Source organism: Helianthus annuus, chromosome 13 (assembly GCF_002127325.2).
Source record: "Helianthus annuus cultivar XRQ/B chromosome 13, HanXRQr2.0-SUNRISE, whole genome shotgun sequence".
NCBI classification, from domain to species: domain Eukaryota; kingdom Viridiplantae; phylum Streptophyta; class Magnoliopsida; order Asterales; family Asteraceae; genus Helianthus; species Helianthus annuus.
In genome coordinates this window covers 64,047,470-64,069,298 of record NC_035445.2, presented here as the reverse complement: position 1 = coordinate 64,069,298, position 21,829 = coordinate 64,047,470, and the positions used below count along the sequence as shown (strand labels likewise).

Below are 21,829 nucleotides of genomic sequence, written 5' to 3'. Positions count from 1 at the left end.
AATTACTAAATTGCCCCTACGGTGCATAGTTTGGTTCTAAATGATATATTTGACATATGGGTCATACCCTACTGATATAATATGTTATATTAAGTATATTTACTGTATGAACCAGACCCTGAACTCAGATTTCTAATTTTATCCCTTTATTATCTTTTAAATGACCAAAATGCCCTTCTAAGGCATAAATTGAGTTTAAAATTATCCCGGGCAATATAGAACATAACTTACTGATATAATATCATATTCTAAGCATATTAATTCAGGGAACTTGCATTTGAATCTTTTGGCTACCCGTATCGCCCTTTTCGCGTTCGGTTCGGTTTACGTAACTAGTTTGCGTAAATTGACCAACACGGGTCAAACGATATCGTTTTTGCTTCAAAATCCAGAATGTATTTAGTATACCCATATTATACAAGTATTCGAACTTGTCGGGTCTAAATCACATTCTATCCGGTCTTTCGCTTAATCGTGCGTAAACCGTATCATTCCTAAAACTAACCGGTCAAAGCTTAAGCTTAAATAAAAGGCCGTTAGGAATCTAATAGGTTAATTATAAACCTTTGTTCCAGATTAGGAAGCCCGGTAAAAGCTACCACCACTTATCGTTTGTGACTTATACTTGCTCAGGTAAATACATTTTGACTTATTTTCCCTATACGGGCTTGGGGTACGGTATTTAAAATACCGCTTGATCGGGCGCACAAGTCCTGCTCCCTATGGGTGTTCAGTCTTGAATAGCTTGTGTGATTTCGTTTAAACAGTTTTGTCTTACTTAAAGGCTTTGGGGGGTTGTTGACCATGTCCCGGATATCCTTGGCATTATCTTACGAGATGGCCACGACCAGAGCACGGGGTGTAGGCGTACACCCGTCGTGTATAACTCTTTAATGTGGTGTGTCAATTAAATCTCTAGCCCGGACAGTAGATCCCGGGCCACCAGAGATATAAGTGCATGTAAATCGTTCACAAGTTTATATTATATAATTATCCCAAGTTAATAAAATATTTATGCCTTGTGCATTTAAATAAAATTTAAATCATTTTCAAAATGAGTCAGTCGATTTGTATTTACCAGTGTAAACTGACGTATTTTTTCCAAAAGATTAAGTGCAGGTACTATACGGAAATAGGCTGGCTGTTTCCTAGAGAGCGTCCACAATAGTCTCGCAAACTTGGACGACATTTATCTGTTGAACTATTTATTTCTATTTTATTTGATCCGCCTGTGGATCCATTTCAACTACTGTGATATTATTATTACACTTTATTTAAAAGTTGAAATGTTTCTATTCTGCTTCCGCTGTGCATTATTATATTGTGTTGATTGTCTATGACGATGCCAACTACGTCACTGTACCCCACACCGGGCCCACCGGTGACACGTGGAAATCGGGGTGTGACACCTTATATGTTCATGAGGTAACTCGGAACCTAGTATCAGGACCAAAGTTAGACATGGACGGTTTTGTTGTTTCCCATGGTCATCGCAAACTCTCTATTCTCTATGATTCCGTTGTTTATGGTACTGGCATTCTGGATGGTGGTCTCTATAGATTAGAACTAGATGATAATTTTTCCAAATCTTTGTTGTCATATAATATTAATGAATCACTCACAAAGATGAAACAGATTCGAGACTTAGAGACTTCATCCATGTTGTGGCATCAACGTTTAGGCCACATCTCAAGAGAACGATTAAATCGTCTCGTAAAGGATGAAGTCTTACCTCCTCTCGATTGCACTGATTTTGGAACATGTGTCAAATGTCTTAAAGGCAAAATGACATCAGCGAATAAGAAAGGTGCAACTAGGAGCTCTATATTAGAACTCATTCATACTGACATTAGTGGTCCTTACCAAATCGCTGGCATAACAGGACATACTTCATTTATCACTTTCATTGATGATTATTCTCGTTACATGTACTTGTATCTTATTAAGGAAAAGTCTGAATCTCTTACAACTTTTAAAGATTATAAGGCTGAAGTTGAAAAGCAATTAGATCGTCAGATTAAAGTTGTGAGATCAGACAGAGGTGGTGAATATTATGGAAGACATACTGATGTGGGTCAAGCTCCTGGTCCATTTTATGAGTTTTGTAAGGGCCAGGGGATTGTGAACCAATATACCATGCCTGGTACACCTTAGCAGAATGGTGTCGCTGCATGAAGAAATCGTACCCTTATGAACATGGTGCGCAGTATGTTAGCCAACGCTAATTTACCATTATTCCTCTGGACTGAAGCGTTAAAAGCAGCTGCTCATATACTCAATAGAGTTCCTTCTAAGTCTGTCCCTAAAACTCCTTATGAACTTTGGACAGGAAGGAAACCGAGTCTTAAATATATGAAAGTATGGGGTTGCATTGCTGAAGCAAAACTCTATAATCCTTTCCTAAGGAAACTTGACCCTAAAACAGTTACCTGTTTCTTTATCGGGTATCCTGATCACTCAAAGGGTATCGTTTCTATTATCCTTCCCATGTCACCCGTATTGTTGAAACCAAGCGTGCTGCGTTCCTGGAGGATTTCAAGGTCAATGGGAGCAGTACCAACCCTTACGAAGAATTGCAAGAAGTACAAGATGCGGGGGGAGAGACTCGTCGCTTACCATTACTTCGTTTACTCCTCTTGTACCCCATGCAACTGCACCTGAAGTCACTGCACAAATTCCATCTCCACAACCAGAACCCATTATACCTCATAACGAAGGCACATCAAACGCTCAAAACCAAGACAACACTGAACCCGATAATCAACTCAGGAGGTCATCTAGGCAAAGAAGGCCTACTAATTGGGATGATTATGTTACCTACCTGACTGAAATGGATGCTGGAAAGCTCAATGATCCTATCTCTTATAATGAAGCCTTTAGCAGTGATCAGTCTTCTGAATGGAATAAAGCAATGATTGATGAGTTTGAATCCATGAAGAAAAATGACGTTTGGGATTTGGTAGAATTACCCAATGGTGTCAAACCTGTAGGTTGTAAATGGGTGTTCAAAACAAAACTGGATCCGAATGGTTGCAAAAGGCTACACTCAGAAATAGGGAATTGACTATCAAGAGACGTTTTCACCTGTCTCTCGTAAAGATTCATTAAGGATCGTAATGGCCCTAGTAGCTCATTTTGATTTAGAGCTGCATCAGATGGACGTCAAAACTGCTTTCCTTAACGGAGACTTAGGCGAAGATGTTTACATGAAACAACCTGAAGGCTTTAAACCTGAAGGTCAGGAGCATCTAGTCTGTAAGTTGAAGAAATCCATTTATGGGTTAAAACAAGCATCACGTCAATGGTACCTCAAGTTTGATGAAGTCATGAAGAGGCAAGGTTTTATGAAGAAGCAAGTGGATCAATGCACCTACCTCAAGATGAGTGGGAGTAACTTTACTATACTTGTCCTTTACGTAGATGATATTCTATTGGCAAGTAATAGTTTAGACATGTTGCATGAGTCGAAGCGGTTACTCTCGCATAACTTCGACATGAAGGATCTCGGAGATGCTTCTTACGTCATTGGCATCGAAATTCACCGAGATAGACACAAAGGGATCTTAGGATTGTCTCAAAAGACTTACATAGATCGTGTCCTTACACGTTACAACATGCAACAGTGTAAACCCTCCGTCGCTCCAGTAGTTAAGGGAGATGTTTTCGGTTCATTCCAGTGTCTGACAACAGAGGTTGAAAAGGAGCAAATGAACCAGATACCTTACGCGTCAGTAGTCGGGAGCCTGATGTATGCTTAAGTCTGTACTCGCCCAGATATCGCTTATATTGCTGGAATGCTAGGTCGTTATCAGACTAATCCTGGCCTAGATCACTGGAAAGCAGCTAAGAAGGTCCTTAGATATCTGCAAGGGACGAAAGACTATAAACTGACTTATAGAAGAAGTGATCACTTAGAAGTGGTAGGTAATTCTGATTCTAACTTTGCCAAATGCAAAGATGACAAGAAATCCACTCCGGGCTACATCTTTATGTTAGCAGGCGGACCTATCTCATGGAAGAGTCATAAACAACAGTTAACTACAACTTCCACAATGATGGCAGAATACATTGCTGTTTATAACGCAACCTGTCATGGAATGTTGCTTAGAAATCTAATCACTGGACTCAAAATCGTTAATTCCATTTCTAGACCATTGAAGCTTTACTGTGATAACTCAGCTGCCGTTAGTTTCTCGAACAGTAACAGTTCGACTGGAGCTGGTTTATATCTCGATACAAAATATTTGTTCGTACGTGAACGAGTTGAGGAAAATAATCTTTGTATTGAGTATATTAGTACTAAAGATATGCTTGCGGATCCGATGACTAAAGGTCTCCCACCTAAAGTTTTCGAAGAACATGTATCGAATATGGGACTTACTAAAGACCTTATTTAATGGCATATTGTACTAGCTTATGTTTTAATTAATAAAATTTCCTCAGTTTGATTTTGTATGTCTCTAACATATGTTCTACCGGTGTAATGACATATAGACAAATATAAATACAAATCAGACGCTAAAGGGCTTATACATATTTTGATCGTAACTATTAGGTTTTAAATTGAGGCTATAGTATGATTAATGGGGGTCCTGAGTCGAATGATGATTCAACGGCTGTATTTCTCTGCTATAGTTCTTGGTTAAGGCTAAAATGAGTGTTAACTCCTGGCCAGGCTCATCTAACACTCATGATAAATGATTACTCGGCTAAGTGGGAGAATGTGAGATTAAATATATTATTAATATAATATTTAATCTTTTAGCCATTATAATCATTTATATTATATTAGATCAAAATCTAATAATAACCTATTAATAATTAGTTGGTAATTGTTGATGGACCATATTACCCTTACTAACTAATTAGGTTTCCTCTTGGGTGTATATATAAGGAGATTATTAGAGAGTTTAAGGGTTAGACAAGTTACACAATTACAACCCTCATAACATCTATTCTCGGCTCTCTCTCCCAACCGATTCTTCCTTAGTCTCGGTTTTATCACCATCATAACTTTACACCCTAAGGAGGAACCAGATCATCCTGACAAGTATGTCGAACTCAATGGCTGCATCTTTGACTGGATTCTCTACTGGCCTGTCTGCTGTAACAGGTATTATTTACATGTTTTCCCTTATGTTTAACAGAACTGAGATCAGTTGTAGAGTAATTTTGATAATTACTCTACGAGTAAATAACTACGAAAATGTCATCGCGTTTTTTTGGCTTTTCATGCCTTTCGTACGTTTTGTACGATAAAACACTTTGTACATGAACTTAACTCGTAACATATACTAGGGGTATTTAAAAAGCTCGTGACTCGTTCGGAAAAAAAATAAAAATAATACGTAAGTTTATATTAATTTTTTATGTTTCTGTTTTCTGTGTTATCAATAAGACAGTAATTTGTATAAAAATATAAAAAAATTAACGATACGGCTCGAGTATAAAAATATAAAAAAATAAAAATTAACGATACGACTCGATTAGGCTTAAACTGGCTCAAACATTCTATGAGACGAGCTTCAGCTAGAACTTTCAGACTTTTGAGCTCGATTACTGCCCGTCAATTAAAAGGTAAGTCAGTCCTGACAAGTTGGTCTAGTGGTTAGTCACATGGTTTCTCAGGAGAGGTCCAAGTTCAACTCCACCTATCATAACTTTGAGACATTGGTGGTGGCAATGAAGTTTAGAACTAGGCCTCCCTCGAGGTCGTCAGTTCGAAACCGAGCCAAACCGGGTTTTCCCGAAACTGGCGGCTTGCTTGCTCGGGTATGCATCCAACTCTGACCGTTATGAAGGAGGATGCATTTGCTCAGGGTCGGCCCTGAGCAAGTGCCGGGTGGGCGTTGGCTCAGGGCCAAAAACGTAAAAGGGCCCGTAAAATTTTTATAAATTTTTTTATGTTATATATATATATATGTTATTTATATTCTACATTAAATTGATGTACCATATGGCCTCACAGATCAGTGGTAGTGGTAGGGCTGGCATATCGGGTCAACCCGATCTGTTAAGACACGAACACGATAAGACACGAACACGAAACCTGTAAACACGAACACGACACGAAATCTTATCGTGTCAGATTTTCCAAACACGAACACGAACCTGTTAATAAACAGGTTACACGATATGACCTGTTAAGATACGAAAATGTTGCCAACATATCATATGACCTGTTTAAGCCACAAACACGACCTGTTAAGACCCGAACATGACCTGTTAAGACACGAACATGACCTATTATTCCATATTTGAAATTAGCAATTAAGGAACCTGTTTAATGAAAATTTAGTCGCCAAAGGTTCACAAAAGTCATAAAAAATGCATAAACACATAATGTCTTAACAAACTTAAAACGAAATCCATAAAAGTCTAATCATAATGGCCGGCGATGAAGATGAGCGGCGATGAAGGGTTAACGAAGGTGAGCGGTCGGCGATGAAGGTGAGCCGGCGATGAAGGTGAGCGGTCGGCGATGAAGGTGAGCGGCCGGCGATGAAGGTGAGCGGCGATTAAGGGTTAACGAAATTTAGGGTTTCTTGGTGTGCACTGAAGGGTCGTGAAGACGTGAACTGTGAGTATAAAATTATGAATGTATGATTTCAAAATATTGGGTGTAAGTTGTAAGTTGAATACCGCCTCTCCATATGTATTTTATATATTTTTTAATTTAAAATTATTAACAGGTCATTAACGGGTCTTAACAGGTTAACGGGTTTTAACCTGTTTAGACACGAAATTTAAACAGGTCTTATCGTGTCTACCTGTTTAGACACGAAACCTGTTAAGGTCAAACACGAAACCTGTTAACTTCGTGTAGGTTCGTGTCGGGTTATCGTGTTCGTGTCAGAATTGCCAGCCCTAGGTAGTGGTTTGATAACTTGGTTTCTAAGGTGATAGTCCCGACTTCGAGGCTGCTTGATCCGTTATTTTTCTTTTTTTACAATTCAATGAATCCTTTCTTAATTAATGCTGGTTACTATTATATGTCTTTCTTTATTTCTCAATTAATTCCAATGCCCAGTTATGCGAGTCAATACCCCACTATTAATTATCAAATTTAGTTTGTGAGTCAAAAATACTATTTAATTTTTTACAAACTTTTAAGCTTAGTTTACAGGTTGATAATGCATTCTTCTTTCTTTCTTGAATTAATTTTCTTTTGTGTTGATTTTATATTCCTCTTCTTAACTATTATATTTTAGTTAATATTTAATATGAATTACCCCACTATTAATTATCAAATTTAGTTTGTGAGTCAAAAACACTATTCAATTTTCTACAAACTTTTAAGCTTAGTTTACAGGTTGATATTGCATTCTTCTTTCTTTCTTGAATTAATTTTCTTTTGTATTGATTTTATATTCCCCTTCTTAACTATTATATTATATTTTAGTTAATATTTAATGTGAATAAACACTATTCAATTTTCTACAAACTTTTAAGCTTAGTTTACAGGTTGATAATGCATTCTTCTTTCTTTCTTGAATTAATTTTCTTTTGTGTTGATTTTATATTCCCCTTCTTAACTATTATATTTTAGTTAATATTTAATGTGAATAAAAGTTAATATCTAAGAAGTCTCAATCCAGATGTTTTATGATCGATTTTGTATATAATTATATAATAACTTAATATGTTGTTGATATATTTCAAAACTTAGATATAAACTATCTAGAAACTTTAATTAATTAAAAAATATTCTTTGATTAATTATAGTTCTTATTGTTTATTAGATATTTTTTATTTTAGTTATAGCTAAAAGAGTTATACACTAATTTAGATGTATTAAATATGATTATATGAAACTATCAGTATTTCTTACAAAAGTCCCAATTATCAATATACATTGCATTTATTTATTTTGCTAAATGAATGTTATCTTTTATGATTAAATCTAAGGTTTACATCTAGATGTGTTTATATAACCTTAAGTCATGCTTATTTGGACTAAAAAAGGTTTCTTTTTATTGCCATTTCAACGTCAATTTTTTACATTGGTTTCGTTATCATTTCAGCTTAGTTATTCTTTTCTATAATAATGTTTTATGTTTCGGTCTAAATTTGACGAGTTAACATCTTGCAGTATGCGTGCGTGGCTCAACGTCTTTACGTCTATTTTTGGTTTGGTTTGACGGTATCGCCGCAAAGCGCGGGGTCCTAAAAACTCGTTCATTTTAATTTCCATCATAGCCCTTTCATATTTTATTTTATTGGTTAATGTTAAAATATGGATGAATAATAGGCACAATAATAAGAATGATAAGCTAATTAAGCACGATAAACTCTAACTCTAATAAAAAAATCATTAGTATATTTTCGTTAACATCGATTATCTGTAAAAGGATTGAAAATGAGTACAAGTTTAAAAGAAAATGATACTTGAGAATATGATAACTAATTAATAGGAAGAAGGTGTAATTAGGGCTGAGCAGTATACGGTTTAGAACCGCCAGAACCGGGGAATCGAACCGGAACCGCTAGATCCAAATCGTATTTTTGTATATAGGGTCCGGTTCCGGTTCTTAAATTTGGGTAAAAACGGTTCCCGGTTCGGTTCCGGTTAAAACCACGGTTCCAGTTAAAGAACCGCTAGAACCAGTTGGGATTATAAATATTTAAAAACCTATTTTATTAATGGGCTTTTCAACATCATACGACCATCCTAATTCTTATTCCCTCGTCTTATATTCATTCCACAATCTCATCTTTCATCTTCTAATTCTTCTCCATCTCTCAACGCTAACCCTAATTGCTATCATACAAGTTCATCTCTATCAACACCCTGCAAATACAGGTACGCTATTCTGCATGACATTTTTTTATGATTGCATATATTTTCTTTCTAGATGTTTGCTTTCTGATATAGTTTTTAGTATGTGAAAATAAAAACTGAACAAAAATAATCAAATCAATGTTGATCAAATTGAAAATGTGTATAAAAATAGTGTATCGCTTGGTAAATACAGTAGATGCATTACTGATCAATCTATTCACGTGAACCAAATACAGTAGATGCATTATTCGTTTATTTTTTTAGTTGCTAACACTTGGTTTCATTTAGATGTTTATGAGAAAATTGAGAGGATGAAGATCGAATGAAATTTGAAGATGTTTGTTTTAGTTGTTAACACGATGGTTGTAATAGTTTTATTTAGAGTTTGTTTTATGGCTTGAATTTTTTTTTTTTATTGTTGTTTTGCTACTTTTATTTTGGTTGGTTTGAACTTTGAATGTTGCAACTCTTAGTTAATGTTTTAAATGGTTTAATTTGTTTTTATTGAATTGTTAATTTTACGATTTAATTGTCAACCGGTTCCCGCGAGAACCGTTTACACGAGAACCGTTTAACCGGTTCGGAACCAAACCGGAACCGTTATAATACGGTTCGGTTCCGGTTCTTAAATTTAGCAATTAACGGTTCTGGTTCGGTTCCGGTTTGGTTCGGTTCGGTCCGGTTTTGAACCATTGCACACCCCTAGGTGTAATTTTTGTTGAAAATATAGTTATATTCAAAATAGAGTATGGTTTCGACCGAACAACATCAATACTGATATTCCTATTATCAAAATCGGTACTGATATTCATTTTACTAGGGTGGGTCAGGCCTGATTTTTTTATTTCGCACAGGGCCCAAAGTATTTTTTACATTTTCGAATACGGCCCTGCATTTGCTCGATTAAAGGATCCCATTATGCTTATCCGGTGATTTAGTCTTACTTTATAAAAACAAAGGCAAGTCATGAGTCATCTGGCGGAGATTACTTGGCTGCATCTAAGCTGTGACACCACAAGTGCCCTTCATATCCATGACGTCCATTCGGTGGCTACTTTAATCACCAACTCCTGCTCAGACGGCGTTAGTGAGAACCAAAAACAAAACATGGAGGAGCAGACGGCAAAGCCGACGGTAACGGAAACGTGGCTGAGAAAACACCGTTTGCAATACAACGGAGCCACCAGACACCCTTTCATCCTCAGTATCCGTGACGGCTCCGTTAATTTCTCTTCTTTCAAACGTTGGCTGGTAACGTCCCCCTTTTCCTAACAAACCTCATCATTTTAATTAGTAATATTTTTGCTAAAACAATCAATTTCTTTAAAATCTCAAAAGGAATTTTGATTTTAGGGCTTTTAGATCTGTAAAATCGATTGAACAAATTAGATTTGAATTATTGAAAGAGTAAATTATGATTTTGGCCGGTTATATTACTTTTACCTTTTTAGCCCAAAAAAGAATTTTTTAACTTCTGAGCCTCCAACCTCCAACGTCTTTTCTTCTAACGCTTTTGGCCCCTAACGTCTTTTTTTCTAACCCTTTTGTCAAAAGGGTTCAAAAGGGTTAGAAAAAAAAAAGACGTTAGGGGCTCATATGTTAAAAAATTCTTTTTGGGCTGAAAGGGTAAAAGTAATAACCACAGGGGTCAAAGTCGTAATTTACTCTTGTTGAAATTTGATGAGGGTGAATAATACAGGGACAGGATTACATATTCGTGAGATCGTTTGTTCCATTTGTGGCAAGTATATTGATGAAATCATGCAAGGAATCGAGTGATGAATCCGATATGGAAGTGATCTTAGGTGGTATGGCTTCTCTGAATGATGAGATCAACTGGTTTAGAAATGAAGCTTCCAAGTTTCATGTTTCATTGACCAGTGTCGTCCCACAGAATGCAAATGTTAATTATTGCAAGTAGGTAACATTAAATTAAATTTGCCGTGTAAACGAGCTGAGCCGAACGGGTCGAGCATAAGGTTGAGATACGAGAGCTTGTTTCTGGCTCTATTTTTAAAGCTCGAGCTCAGATTGTGATTAATTTTTTTCAAGCTTGAGCTCAGTCTAGGATCGACTCATTTATTATTTATTTATTTATTTATTAAATAAGGTTACAGACACATGTATTACACGTGTTGCATAAGGATCGGTAAATTTTCGAAAAGGATCCCTGAAATAGGGTGATTGCTATTTACACCAAGTTATTTGCATTAATAAATTCAAATTTGTGATTTTCTTTTATAACTTCTGATATATAACGTTTTATTAAAAAACAAATACGGTTTTGTAATTGGCTTATTTTTATCCACGTTTTAATTTAAATTTTATAAAAAACGGATTATAAAATTTTATAACGACTTATAAAACGTTATATTTGAAACGGCTCCGTTTTTGTAAAATTTATATCAAAACATAGATAAAAATAAACACATTACAAAACCATATTCGTTTTTTAATAAAACATTATATAACGGAAGTTATAAAAGAAAACACAAATTTGAATATGTTAATGTCACATCACTTTGTGCAAATAATAAAAGGTTGGGTGTAAACACTAGGACCCTGAAATATTGATCATTTCTTTCAAATTTCTTTGGGGAAAAAAAACCTAAAAAATACAGTGTTTCGGGTCATAGAAATATATCACCTGGCACCACATTTACCAATTTATTAAGATAAAAATATAAAAATTTATATACATTTATAATTATTGTCTTATATATATTTATAATTATAGTTTTTATACCCAACCTGTACTGTTTAGTTATTTTAATATTCATTATATTAAACAAAAATTATATAAATAGTAGACTCATTTAGGCTGACGAGCCGGCTAGAGCTCGCTTCTTGTTTAAGCTTGGTTGGATTTGAGCGTTTAGCAAGTTGATCTCGGTTAGCTCATAGGCGGTTTGGCTTGTTTACGCCCCTGTTACATGATCCGTCAGTTTATGCATGTTTAGGTATTTGAAAACTTGTTGATTTGGTGGTGTTACAGATTTCTAGAGAGCTTAATGAGCCCAGAAATCGAATACTCGGTGGCAATCACAGCTTTTTGGGCTATTGAGGCTGTGTATCAAGAAAGCTTTGCTCATTGCCTTGAAGAAGGGAATAGTATTCCACAAGAACTACAGGAGACTTGTGAACGATGGGGTAACGCAGGTTTTGGAGCGTACTGCAAATCGTTGCGAGATATTGTTGACCATTGCTTGCAGAAAGCGTCACCGGAAGTGGTATCGAAAGCGGAAGTGTTTTTTCTTAGTGTTGTTGAACATGAAGTGGAGTTTTGGAACATGAGTGTTGGAGAGGCATCTATGTGAATTGTGAATGAGTTAAAACTTAAAATAAGGTGAATGTGTTGCTAAACGAAATCACCTGCTTAGTGTTTAATCAAGTTTTGTTTTTACTAATTTTTCGTCTTAAAACCATCGGTATGGGCCTCCGCACACCCTGCTCGTCCTGGTGGGATGTGTTGATTCCGCAACCAGGGCCAGACCGATAGTATAACTAACCTAGGCTTGGCCCTAGGGCCTTCGAAAAAATAGGGGTTCACTTGAAAGAAAATTAACATGCTAACTATTAATATTAGTGTAAATTTATTGTTTTAGATTTGTTTGATTCCTTATACAAACATACTATGTATTCTCTGTTATAGTTGTGTTAGATTTTTGCTTGGTTTAAACACGGATAAAAGAGCATCGTTTATAACAATCAAAGAAGGAAAAAGAGCCCTAAAATTTCATTTCATCTTGAACCTCCAAAAAGGTTGGAACGGCCCTGCCGCAACCTCGCCACGTCAATTTTCCATCCCGCGGCAGCCTTTGTTGTTTGTTGTCTTCATCACCAAGCCGCACTTTCATCACGCACTGGGACCCCTCCTCGGTCACTACTAGGATGCCACATCGAACGCCCCCTGCCGCATTTGTTATTTCTTGTCTTAATCACCAAGCCGCACTTTCATCACGCACTGGGACCCCTCGGTCGCTGCTACGATGCCACATCGGACGCCCCCTGCCACATCACACCTGCTAGGTTGCCAGAAGCCTGTAAACATGTTAACTATCTAGAGTCCAAGTAAATTTCAATTCGTTATATCCAGTTAGCTAAATGGATCGACGTGTGTCAAAAGTTTGTTTTATGGATTCATCCTTTTTTTAAATATTTGTGTTTTTGCTATAAATTTGTAATTTAATAATACTAATAATATATAAAGAATTGCTAAAGGGATTTTGTTCATGTTAACTCCTAAACAAATGAGTGGTGTTTGAATTCATGTTAAACGAGAAAAAGTCATCGCGTACATGTCACGCCAATTGAAAGTTCACGAATAGAACTATAGCACTCATGACCTAGAGTTAGTCGCGGTGGTATTTGCATTGAAAATTAAAAACGTGAAGTAACTCATATAATATTAGGCCCAATTCGAGATCTCGTTTTAAGAGGTACAATTCATAGTATTATTACACTTAAAGGAAATTAAGAAATCACCTATTGCATATGTGCTAATAAGAAGTTGTATAACTCATACAAATTTCAAAACTCATATGACATTACTCATGATTTCCTTAAGAAGGTAACCAACGAAAGAATGTGATGAACCACCCTTAACCACCGTTTCTCTGCTCATTTTACTCATCTCTTTCACTTTTGTTCTTACCTCTTTATTCTCCATTAGTCGTCTTATCCCCCTCTCTATCTCCTTTGTCATCATAATGACCACATCGCCCTCCGAATTCAAGTCAACTACCAATCCCAGCTCCACTACCATTTCAAACGCATTCATCTGTTGCTCCCAAAGCATTGGCAATGTAGCCATCAGTACACCGAACCACAAACTTTCTAACATCGAGTTCCACCCGCAGTGGGACATAAATCCCCCCACTGCTTCATGTGCCAACAACGACACCTGTGGGGCCCATCCGATCACCTTCCCTATTCCTAAGGTGCGCTCCAGGAACCCATCTGGCAACACCCCTCGGGGGTCATCAAAATCGTCAGGGAACACTTGGAATGATTGCTCAGGTGGTGGCAGTCGGCGTAGGGACCACACAAATCGATGACCACTTTGTTCCAAACAACGTGCTATCTCCTTCACTTGGGCCTCGTCAAAACCTCCGGTACTCCCAAAACATAATAATACCACTAAAGACGGCGGTTGACACCCCAGCTAGATTGAGTATGGGTCCCACCAGATACACAGGCGGGAAGTTAATCCTCGAAAACCAATTGATCACGTGTGTTTCCAACTCCAGGAACGTATTAATCAAGATCCCTTTAGCCTTTCTGATTCTCCCAATAGCACATATCAGAAAGTCCAACCCGTCTTGTTTCTGGTACACCTCCGGAAAAACCTTCATTGGCACCGGATTAACGAAACTCGGAATAACTATCTCACTTTCTGAGTTAGCCAGCTCAATGAGATCTTGCTTCTGATCCACAAAAAGCGTCTCGAAATGCAACTTAAAGCCAAGAAAAGCAGCATTCGAAGTGAAGTACACATCTGTTTGAAGATTATATTCATTAGCGACATCAATCATGCCAGTGCATAATATACAGCATTTTCAGGCCTGGAACAGCCGATTGGACCGGGAACCAGAGGTTGAGCCAGTCCGGGTCATGATGTCGGGCCAGAAATGCATTGAACCAGAGTTGAACCAGTGACCCGGCGGTTGGACCGAGAAACTGGCCGGTCGGACCGGGTTTTTAGAAGGGTTGGACCGGTTTTTTATATATTTTTTTCAGATTTAACCCAATTAATTTTTATAATATCTACGGTACTTTCCGGTTCGTACGTCCGGTCTGACCGGTCGGACCACTGAATCGGTAAGAAGACCGGTTCGACGTCCGGTCCGGTTTTGAAAACATTGATAATATGTCAACAACCAACCCAACCACCCTACGTGAACCAATTTGATTTATCGCGTCCTCTAGTATATTTCTGACATATTTGCAATGACTGTTGATGAACTCATAGAATGACATAAAGGGAGCTTTCGAGACGAGCTTTGATGGTGGTTGATCTTGAGGGAGTTTGATGAATCGTATGCGTTCGATAACATTTTTAGCCAAAGATTCGATGTAGGAGTAAGGAGGGTATATGATAAGAAGGGTTACTGAGAGGGTTTGGTCACGGTTCAAGAGTACTTTTGCCATCTCGATGGTGGACATTACATGACCAACCGCTGGTGCAGGGATGAACACAAGCTCTGCAAATGTGTTGTTAGCCATTAATGGTGGATTTTGAGGTTGTTGCTTGTTGTTTATCGGTATACGTTTGGTTCCATGTATAAGACATATTTATTTCTAACTGTTGAGGTCATTGCATTGCTGGCAGTGGCCGCACTCAGTCTTTACCATTTTGTATTCCATAAAATCTTCAGTTATGTTGCCTTTTAAGTTTTATGGTTAATAATTTTTAAGTTAATTGTTAAGCTAATAAGTTTTTAAACGGAAAAATTATGAAATTTGCCAAAGACCAAGTTGACTTACCAAAATGGCCACCTCCTGCATCGGTGGAACAACGCATCATCGATCCCAATGCACATGATGCGTCTGCAGGTCATGTGCTGGCGTCTTTCATTAGGTGATTAACACGTGGCGATTATCCGGTAAAATATTAATATTCGAGCATTCCAATTTCGGCCGCTCCGGTTTGCTATTAGTAAACCGATTCCTAAAAACTCCCATTATCTCTTTTTTATCGCCTTCGATTTTGTCACTCAATCCCCACGTATATTTAAGCCATGTATAGTATTTATAGCTTTTCTCGAATTTATCACCCCATGGAAGAACTTAGAGTTTTCATCTCCCTCCAAAGCCCACTTGATCCTAGACCTTTGTTTTAAGTCCATATTCGTTTTTAATTCCATTTCCTTAACAATTTATTTGTTTTCCATAAAAACTCACTCTTCTTCTTCTAAAAGATCCCGACTCTCCATAGCTTCTTCTATTGTTCAATATCTTTTCTAGCCTGGTCTACAATCTCCCCCTCTTTCTCTAACATCTCGTCCCTCCATTTCTTAATGCACTTTCTAACATGAGCGAATTTCTTTGTGAGTTTTACATCAGCTGGACCAGAATCATCAAAACTTTCAACAGCAGCTGGACCAGAATCATCAAAACTTTCAACAGCTGACTTAATTGCCTCTTCATAGCCTTGTTTCTCTAGTCAAGAGTTGTAAACTCTAAACGGTCTAGGACCAAAGTTAGAATCAACAGTAGTCAACAATAAAGGACAATGATCCGAAAGGTAACTAGGCAAAGCCCTAAGACAAGCTTTAGGCCATTTGTTGAAGAAATCCGGACATACAAGCATTCTATCAATTTTGCTGAGTTTTCTCCCATTATCTCGAATGCATGTAAACTGTCTACCTGTCAAGTTATACTCCAAAAGACCAAGATCATGTATAAACGAATTAAAATTGTGGGCGCATGAAGCCTTGAACGCGGTTTTTTCATTCTTCAGGAATACGCACCGCGTTGAAGTCCCCCATAATGATCCACATCCCAGTACCATTGCCAAAAGCATATATAATAGATTAAAACCATAAAATTTAGCCGTTCAAAAAAAAACCATAAAATTTAAGACGGTTCAGTCGGTCACTGTCACTGATCCGCTTTTAACAATATTGTTTTTATTCATGTTTAGATAATCATGTAAAGTTTCATATTGATAAATATTTGGTGAGAGTAGATAATCATGTAAAGTTTCATATTGTCACAAAGACGAACCTAGGTAAAGGGTTAGGTGGGTGAGCACATTCTTTGAAATATTTTTTTGTGTATTTTGTAGGGCGAAAACTCGATCGCGCCTCTTAAAAATTTAGTTAAACATCTTGTTCACACCATCAAAACAAAATTCATATGTCCCCCACTAGGGATGACCACGGTACCCATTCGGTACTGAAACTACCGGTACCGGAAAATGAAAAAAGTGGTACCGAACACACTGGTTTGGTACCGGTACTGGTACTGAAAAACGGTGAAGTGGGTACCTATACTGGTATGACGTGATGTCGTGGACACAATCAAATTTAATCCAAATACTACTAATAGATAGCGGTAAGTGGGTATCGAACACAGGGAGTTTGTGGAATATGTGTTATTTAAAGGTTTATCTAAATTGACTAAAATTAAACTAATTGCAAACAAAGTAAATTTCAAGAGTTGGTTTGATTGATTGGATTTTTAAAACTAAAATTACTATTCTAATTGCAAAATGAAAGTGTTAGTTGTAAACAAATTACAGACAAATGACCATCTTTAGTTTCCGATTTGCTTCGACGTTTATGCTATCATTCCACTAGAAAGAACTACGTAGACATAGCTCATGTGTGATTAATTGCAGTGATGAAAGGGAACTAAGTACTCAGATTCCTAGAACGTGAGGTTGTTACCCGATGATCAATCAACCCTTACCCAAGCCTAACTATACCCATGATATCTCGATTGCCAACGGCACCAAGAACGTATGGTTTCTAATTAGTTTAACATAAGAATCAACAATTTACTAATAATCAATCACACACCATAACAAGCAATTCAATAAAGATAAAGATTGTTATTCTAGAAATAAGGAATTCAAGCATAAAGTCTTACATAACCTTCAACCAAAGATGATCACAAAGTATTTAGCCACTCATGGCCCGAACAAACATCATCAACAAAGTTTCAATGTTCATAACAATTCAAAACACCAAAAAAAATGATAAGAGAATGTCTTCAAGCTCCAAGAACCACCAAAATTCATCTCCAAAGTGTGTGTAACCGAATGGGAATGATTAGACGTGAAAAGACATCATAAATCCGCATTAAAAGGTGGAAGTTACACATTTACGTAGGTCAGCGCCGTAAGCTACGGTGGCCACCATAGCTTACGGTGGCTTGGAATGGCTTACGGTGGCTTTAAACTGTCGTACGGTGACAAAAAGTGCCAGTCAGCGCCGTAAGCTACGGCCCTTGCCGTAGCTTACGGCAGGCTTCAACATGAAAACTTGTTTTCAGCATAACTTTTTCGTTTCAACTCCGTTTTCTTCACCGTTTTCGCCTACGTTCTCGTAATTTCGTCCTCTATCATGTTATCTTCTTAATTCTTCAATTCCAAAATTTATTTTTTTCATTTATTATCCGTCTTTCAATCTCCAATCCAGTCGCGTATATTCGAAGCTTTATTTCCACACTTTTAAGCCCCGAATGTACCTGAAACACAAGCAACCGTAGTTATCTAATTCAAGATAAATGATGGATAAATGCGGGATTAAATTATACTTTATAACCGTTAAGGGTGGTCCTATGGAATACCCGTCACATCCCCACACTTAATTGTTGCTTGTCCCAAGCAACCTATTCAAAAACCATTTCAAAACCACAAGCGATCAACATGCAAACCAAGCTAAAATGTATCGTCCTTTTACTAACTTTTTATCACACCACAAGACACACCCCTCACAACAACTCTCGGTGACAAGAAATATTATCACATTATGCTAAAACACTCAATGCACGTATGTGATTGTGCGACAATAAGCTTGTATACAAATCAAATCTCCTCCTATCAAATGTTTAGCATGCTTATGAATCAAAAGGACACTCGGGTTATAACGGGACTATGTGTAAAGGTAGGGAATAGTGGGAATGTGAAAGTAGCTCATTGATTCGACCCGGTTTTTATTTCTACTACTAAACAAAGCAAACATCAACTATATACACAACTTCATCAACATTTTCAACTACTATTGCAACTAAATCCTTCTTTTTGTATTTTTCTCATATTTTTTTCTCTTTTTTTTTTCTTTCTTCTTTTTTTAAGCATAGAACTCAACAATATATACAAGAACATCAACAATCACAAACTAAATTCCTAAACCGGGTCATCTCAATAGGTAAAGTTTTTGTAAGAAGTAGGTTTGGGTTACAACCGAATAGTATAAGGCTCAAACATGGCTTTCTAAAGACCAAACCCCCACCCCTCACAATACCAAGCTCATTTATGTAACGTATGAGGTCCAACCCCCAATTCCCACACTCTCACACATCTAGACGAGGCTACCTAAAAGTCCCCTATCATTTTCACAAGCATGCTAATCCTAGGCTTCAACAAGAATTCGTATACAAGTTCTATTAACACAATACACACACCGCCACTCAAAACAAGGAAAGCATCTTTAATAATCATATGTGGCTCAAAAACTCACCAAGAAATGACTAGAAAGGGGTGTCGGTGTGTCATGCGGAACAATGTCAAGTGTTCAAATTCCAACAACTTTTCGCTTGGTTTCACAAATTTTTCAAAAATTCTCAAAATTTTCCCCTCATCCCCACACTTGGGATACATTGTCCCAATGTATGGTTTTGAAGGGAAGATCGCTTTCAACAATACACCAACATTTGCTTAAACTCTCAAACTCCAAATTTCTTTTTGTATTTTTTTTATTTTTTAAACAAAAGCAAACAAACTAACTACCAATATTTCAAAGCTAAAGAACATATCAAGACTAAGGAAAGAGTACATGACTTGATGAAGTTTGACACAACAAATGTTATAGATAATCCGACTTTCTATCACCACCTTCACACAAATATTCGTACATCCTCCCCACACTTGAATGTTGACATGGCCCTGAAACATAGAAAAATAACAAAATAGAAAGATCAGTGTAAAACCCCGGGTTGCCTCCCGAGCAGCGCTAAGTTTTCAGGTCTTCAGCCAGACCGTGCCACCCTCATTTAGGGTGGCTCAAAGAAACGGTTCCTGCCATCTCCATCACTTCCTCGTGCCATTGAGCAAAATGCATCCGTCTCGTTTCGACTCGTTGGGTAATCAAATACACTCTTGCTTGAACCCATATGCTTTTCTTCACGATTTGGTGGGTGATTTATTTTCATTCTTTGACACACGTTTTTCGTACAAACACTAGACTCACCACCTTCCTTTCAATGGACTCATAACTAATCATTCTAGTTTGAACATCAAAGGACAACTTACGGTTCTTTTCGGCCATGGTAATAATCCCATCTCTACAATTGATTTGAGCATTTGCTGTGTATAGAAACGGTCGACCTAAGATTACCCTTTGTTGTGCTGCCATTTTAGTAGAAGCATAGTCTAAAACTAGAAAATCCACCAGGTATTCAAACTCTCCCAACTGAATCTTAACATCCCTAACCATTCCTCGTGGACGCCTCCAACTTTCATCCGCCAAGCTCACCATGGTGTCTACATCTTGCAGTAGGCCAAAGTCATACATGTCATACAACTCGCCTGGTAGCATGCTCATGCCCGCCCCATAGTCCAACAATGCATGAGGAATTTTTAGTTTTCCCACTCGGATAGGCACGAGTGGTGCTCCATGCTCTTTGTCATTCTCGACTTCGGCATCCCTTCCTATACCTGCACTCACTTGACAAGAAGATGTTAGAAATGTTTCATTAAATTCACTATTAGGAACGGTACTTACCACATTTAATTTTTTTGGGATTTGTCACCGTGTCACTTTGCAGTTGGCCTTTTGCTTTCTTCAATATCGCCACATCACTTGCAAGTTGACTCATTTGGGTAGTCAACGACTGAATTGCTTTATCACGGATTTCGTCTTTTTGAATGCGAGCATCATCAAGCTGATTCTTTCGTTGCATCTTAATTTGCATCGCCTTCAACATCTCCATTACTTCATTTCCACCCGAAGAGCTTTGACCCGTTTGATATTGCCTTTGAAATCCTTGGTTTTCTTGGAAGTTCGGGGTGGCTTGATTTGACGGATTCCCGTATCTAAAGTTCGGGTGATTTCGTAAACCGGGGTGGTAAGTATTGGAATTCATGTTGTAATTTCTACCACCCCCGCCTTGCCCTTGCAATGCATTCACCTCCTCATATTGCCCTTCCACTCCTTGGCAATTTTCAGCCGCATGCCCTATCTCATTACAAAGCACACAAACATTATAAATTTGATTAGAAATTTGAACACTATCATCGTCTACCGCATGCACTTGAGTTCGGGTAATGGCCGATCATGCTCTCCTTGATGCTTGAGCTTTTCTCTTTGATGTGACCGCCATTTGTTCCAAAAATTCCCAATCGTCATGCTCGTAATTTGTACCAAAAGTCCCATTTGTGATGGACATTAAATCGCAAGCATCTTCGGCACTTAACCCCTCGTGGAAAGCATTCATCAATTCCCAAAGTTCAATCCCATGATGAGGGCAATTCTTGATCATCATGTTGAAACGCTCAAAGGCCTCATGAAACATTTCCCCTTATTGTTGTTGAAAACTCCTCAACCCCTTCCTAGCATCATTGGTCTTTTGAGCGGTGTAAAATTCATCTAAAAATATTTGTTGCATCTCCGCCCATGTATAAATAGATGCTGAAGGTAGGGTGTAAAACCACTTCTTTGCCTTGTCTTCCAAAGAAAATTGGAATAGTACCAGTTTAACATCATCGGCCGAAAAACCTTGACTCCCAAGAGTGTTGCAAATCGAGTCATAAGCCTCCAAATGAAAATAAGGCTCCTCCGTTGCTAGACCCTTATATTTTGGCAAGCTTTGCAGTGAATTGGTTCTCACCTCAAATGTCCTCCCTTGATTATTGTGAGGAATAACTACCGGTGAAGGATTGTGAGTGATTACCGGCCTAAAATGCGCTTCAATGCCTCTCGCATGTTCATTAAGATGTCTTCTTGGTACACCCAACCGACCCCTCGGACGAATAGGACCCATTGGTCTTTGCATAGGCCCTTGAGGTACATGTGGTTGAAATTGATGTTGTGGCATCGGTGGGTGTTGAATTGGCCTTTGGAATTGTGGTTGTGCATTTTGTGGGCGGACTTGTTGCAATGGTATAGGATGTTGCACTTGTGGCCCTTGTGGCCTTGGCCGAATATATTGTGGTATAAGTTGTTGTTGTGAAATTCCACCAACACTTGGCATTCCTTGAGTTTGACCTTGTACATAAGCAAATTCCCCTTGATCTCCATCACCCCCATATGCATATCCGTCTTCATCATAACCCTCAAAATCTTCATACCCCTCATCATATCCATCTCCCCCTATACC

At 37.7% G+C, this 21,829-nt stretch overlaps 1 protein-coding gene, 1 non-coding gene and 1 pseudogene across 2 annotated transcripts; 2 read left to right on the top strand and 1 right to left on the bottom strand.

Moving 5' to 3' along the window:
• The first annotated feature begins 9,688 nt into the window (after window positions 1-9,688).
• LOC110897967 (probable bifunctional TENA-E protein) lies at window positions 9,689-12,189 on the top strand. The gene is made up of 3 exons (XM_022144702.2): window positions 9,689-10,033; window positions 10,482-10,699; window positions 11,778-12,189. The coding sequence occupies exons 1-3, from the start codon at window positions 9,749-9,751 to the stop codon at window positions 12,097-12,099; spliced, it is 825 nt and encodes a 274-aa protein (XP_022000394.1). The 5' UTR covers window positions 9,689-9,748; the 3' UTR covers window positions 12,100-12,189.
• A 1,130-nt stretch (window positions 12,190-13,319) lies between these two features.
• LOC110900906 lies at window positions 13,320-15,007 on the bottom strand (annotated as a pseudogene).
• A 5,956-nt stretch (window positions 15,008-20,963) lies between these two features.
• LOC118486127 lies at window positions 20,964-21,069 on the top strand. Its single transcript, XR_004877983.1, has one exon. It is a non-coding gene; the product is annotated as a small nucleolar RNA R71 (small nucleolar RNA).
• The last annotated feature ends 760 nt before the right edge of the window (window positions 21,070-21,829 follow it).